Here is a 4,681-nt window from a genome sequence, read left to right as displayed (position 1 = left end):
AGTAGAGTTAAATTACACAAGGTTGATTTTCAAAATTCTACCATCTAGCCCAGTTGTAGCTGTACCATCCACAGAAGCATACAAGTGTTCCTCACATTGCTTGGAGTTATCAAGTTTTCTAGTTTTTGTCAATCTGATAGGAGTGAGGTGATGGCTCGTTATTATTCTAATTTGAATAACTCAGACTACTAGCAATTTTGAACATCTCCTCTATGAGGAGATATTTTGTGTGTCAATCATTTGGGTTTCCTCTTCTACTGATCTGCTATGTTTATTCTTTGCACATATTCTTAATTAAGTTTCCTGGGCTTTTTTCTCATTCATTTGTAGGAGTTCCTTATTTAAGACATCATTGGTCATTTATAAATTTAACTTTTTCAAATAATTTATAGAAAGGGGTCATCTGTGCATTAATTTTATATCCTTCCATAGAAAAGAAGTCATTAATTTTGTCATGATAAAATCCATATTTTCTCAGGTTATGGGCTGTGCAATTTAAAATTTACTTAAAATTTCCCCCTGCTAGTTCATAAATATATTCTTTGAAACTTTTTCATATTAACTTTACAATTTTTAAATTTCAAATTTTGCTTCTTGATCCACTTAAAGTTCATCTTTTTACAAAGTGGAAGTTAGAAAACTAATTTTATTTTTCTTCATTTAATGATCTGATTTTTCCAAACTATGACTAAGTTTTCATTATTTATTGTAGCACCATACTTAGTGTATACCATTTCCATACAAATTGTTAGATCTGTATCTAAGACCTCTATGCCATGATATTTTTCTTTTTGGACCAGGAACTTGACTTTCCATTAGTAGGCCTTAGTTTATGTCTTAATGCCAGGTTGAACAAGTCTCCCTTTTAAAATTTTCTTCCAAAATTAACCTAGAAATTGTGAAAATGATACCTTCACACAATCTTTAGATGTTTGTTAAGTTTATTGAATGAATAAAGTGTTTGTTGGCCTAGCCATGTGATGGAATACCATACAGCAATGAAAAGTGAATGGGCTACAGTATATGCAACAGTATGAATGACTATCACAAGTATTTACTAAGCATTTACTGTCAACAGAAAGAAAAAAGGAAAGTCCGTGAACAAGTCTAAAACACAGATTACTTGATACCAAGTGAAACAAGAGAAATTTATTTATTCCTAATACACAGCTCATAACCATCTAAAGCACTTTCCCTCTCTCTTTGCTTCATTAACTCCTAACAAATATGTGCTTTGAGTTTAATTCAGACAAAATGTATAGGATTTAGTAAAATAAGGTGAAGAATGGGGAGACTTAATAGGAGGCTTTAGCATTAGTCAAGAAAATTGAGAGGGAAAAAAAAAATCAATCCCTAAGCAAGAGTGACTTGAGTGGGGGTGGAAAGGAATATATTAATCTTTTTAATTTTAATTTCCTTTTGACATGTAAAATGTTGGCTTTGTTACTTATTCACCTTATCTCATGTGGTGTCCACAGTGACAGTCCCCTGGAAACAGGGATTAACCCCACCCACCATGATCACAGAGCAGCAGCCCTAACCATAAAGGGCTGGGCTGAATGGCTACAGGCTGCAGGAAGCACTAAGGGTCTCCACCGAAGAGGCCCGGTGTTCTCTAGCCCATAGCCTTTGAGCCCAGGGACTGTTGCCCTTCCTACCAGAGGCTGCAGTGTTCCCAAGGAGACTGTGTAGTCTCAGGTCTCTTCTCTGGATTGGATCTGACAAATTCATATGTGATATGGTAGTACACCCTATATCATTTTCTAAAGATTTTATTGTTCTTTTATACATTGAGGTATGCAGTATTCCAGAACTGATTTTTGTATAAACTGTAAGGCTGGAATCATAAAGCCTTTTGTCTTTTTATTGAAAAGATTATTCTTACTCAGCTTTTCTTTCAAGCTTCTTCTGGCCTCATCTATCAGATAATCAAATACATATGTTTATTCATGGAACTTTTTTTAGTTTGTTTCAATGATCAATGTATAACTGAGTCATTAACACACTATCTTTTTAACTTTGCAATTGGTTGCGACATCTCTTAAAGCAAGTTGCCTATCTTATTTTTCTTCTTTCAGAGAAACACTACTCAATAACTACAAAGATAGAATTGTTCTATGTTTACATGGTCCAGTATGATAGCCACTAGGCCTGTGAGTAACTAAGCATAGCACAGGCACGTGAGTTATTGATAAATTTGCCAGGTAAAATAGAGGATACCAGCTAAATTTCAATTAGGTAGCTCAAGATTCCAATTTTAGCCCTCCAATCTTACAAGAATGTTAAAATGCTGTTCAGAAACTCAAACACTTCCTAAGATCATCAGAAGTCCTCACAAGAGTCCCTAATGCCAATTTCACAGTTTTTTATTTTCAACTCTGTTCAGTGTTGGCCTTGTGATTCCTGTCTTTTTAGTTCACTGATCTCTGAAAAAAATTTTGAAATATTTCATACAGAGTTTTTAAACAAGAGTGTTTGTTAATCACTGGCTGTGAAAATTTGCATTGACTTTTAATTTTGCTTGAGAGTAATTTGCAAAAGTCAGCTCTAAAAGTAAGATGGACAGTTTTGTAATATGTCATTTTCTTAGAAAAGTTTACACAGCACAAGAGAGGGAGCTTGAAGCCTGCCACTTTCTCCCCACAACTTTTGCAGCCTCTTTAATATCCTTATTCCTCAAAGAGTAGATAATAGGGTTTAACATGGGGGTGACAACACTGTACAATACTGAGATCAGTCTGTCTTTCTCCAGTGAATATGCTGATATGGGTTGTACATATGTGAAGATGGAGCTGCCATAATAGAGAAGGACAATGATCAGGTGGGAAGCACAGGTAGAAAAAGCCTTTTGCCTCCCCTCAGAAGACCTGATCCTTAAAATGGTAGAAATAATATAAAGGTAGGAAAGTATGATACACAAAAAAGGAGTCCAGCCAATGAAGACCCCAGTGGATAGTAGGGCCAACTCATTGACAGAAGTGTCCCCACAAGACAAGATCAGCAAAGGGGGGATGTCACGGAAGAAATAATTAATCTTGTTGTTGCCACAGAAGGGCAGGCGAAATGTCAGTACTGTGTGCACCACTGAGTTGAAGAAACCACCAGTCCAGCAGGAGGCTGCTAACTGGCTGTATAGGACCTTGTTCATAATAACCGAATACCTTAAGGGCTTACAGATTGCAATGTAGCGATCATATGCCATAGCTGCCAAAAGCAGGGACTCTGACCCAACAAAGAAAATAAATGCAAAAAGTTGCCCTATGCAACCCAAATAAGAAATGCTTTTTCTCTCTGATAGTAGATGTACCATCATCTGGGGAACATTGGTGGTGGTGTAGCAGATGTCAAGAAAAGCTAAGTTTTCCAGAAAAAAATACATGGGAGTGTGGAGGCATGGATCAGTCATGGTCACCAAAATTATGAAGGTATTTCCTCCCAAAGTACAGATATATGCTACCAGCAAAATAGTGAAAAGTAAAAAATTTAACTCATTTAAGTTGGAGAATCCCAAGATGATAAACTCAAATAGAACTGTTTGGTTTTCTCTTTTCATAATACGGCTCTGGTTTTCTTTCTGAAATTGAGAACGAGGAAGCATGTATTTCTGTAGTCAGGTATTGCTCCAGAAACAGGCTACGAGACTAGAAAATAAAAGCTTCACAGAGGAAAAGATATTATTTATCAAGAAAATATTAGATGGGTCTGTAAAAATGCACAGTCCCACAGCGAATAAACTGTGTGCATTAGCACCCAGCATAAAAATTATCAGCCTTTCATCTGTTGGTCAAATCTTTTAAAATGAACACTATAGACAGTTTTGAATTTTCAAGTAAAATACATGCACTAAAGGAAGAAAAGGCCCATCTACTCTGTCTTCCTGGGCTGCAGCAATTTGGAAGCTCATTAAAGACAATTGTCAGTGGGTCAATCAACTGTGCTGCCCTGATTGTAAAGCAACTATACTCCAATAAAAATTAATTGAACAAAAACTGTGCTGCCTTGCACACTTTTGGAGGCTGACATTCATTTGTAGATTGAATGTAGAATCAGTTGGTCACACTTAGAGAATTAGGAGAGCAGAAAAAGACATAGTGGTACCACAGGTTGATAATATATTTGAGGGGGAGGGCAGTTTCATAAAATACAGAGGAAATTCACAATTAATCATACCATATCTATCTTACAGTTCAAGATGCTGGGACTTGGGTATTCAACTAATAAAAATAAGTTGTGGCTGTTGAAAGCCCTTCTTAAAAAAAAAAAGAGAACTCTTTATAAAGGGAGGATGAATTAATATTTTATTTATCATTTACTGTACAAAGTTTATCCTGTACTTTATGCCACTAGAAATCACTACAGCCAAGGTGCGCTAGAGCTAGCTATTACTGGTTCAAAAAAGCTTGTTGTTAATTTCCAGAAATTTTGTAGGCAAGATATTAAACACAACCATTATTTAAAATGAAATTACATAAACTTCCAATTGAGTACATTATATTAAAAACAGAGGTAACTTACACAAGACATCACTCCCTAATCATTTTACATGTTCCTATTATCTTTGCTTTAGAGATTATTGCTTTTATTGTAGGTGTATGATGGAGATGCCATAAAATGACTTGCTATTGATCATTTATTCCCAAATTCATGTTCAGTGAATCATGTTGATAGCTTGCAACTAGTC

General features: G+C 35.6%; 1 protein-coding gene across 1 annotated transcript; it reads right to left on the bottom strand.

The window, feature by feature from the left end:
- Positions 1 to 619: 619 nt before the first annotated feature.
- Positions 620 to 3,553, bottom strand: LOC145518456 (olfactory receptor 5V1-like). The gene has a single exon (XM_081523081.1). It carries the CDS (start codon positions 3,551 to 3,553, stop codon positions 2,597 to 2,599), a length of 957 nt encoding a protein of 318 aa, XP_081379207.1. The 3' UTR covers positions 620 to 2,596.
- Positions 3,554 to 4,681: the final 1,128 nt, after the last annotated feature.

Source organism: Giraffa tippelskirchi, chromosome 8 (assembly GCF_054371585.1).
Source record: "Giraffa tippelskirchi isolate mGirTip1 chromosome 8, T2T-mGirTip1v1.2.pri, whole genome shotgun sequence".
NCBI classification, from domain to species: Eukaryota; Metazoa; Chordata; class Mammalia; order Artiodactyla; family Giraffidae; genus Giraffa; species Giraffa tippelskirchi.
Note: the sequence above shows the minus strand (reverse complement) of the source record. Positions and strands in the feature narration are given on the sequence as shown.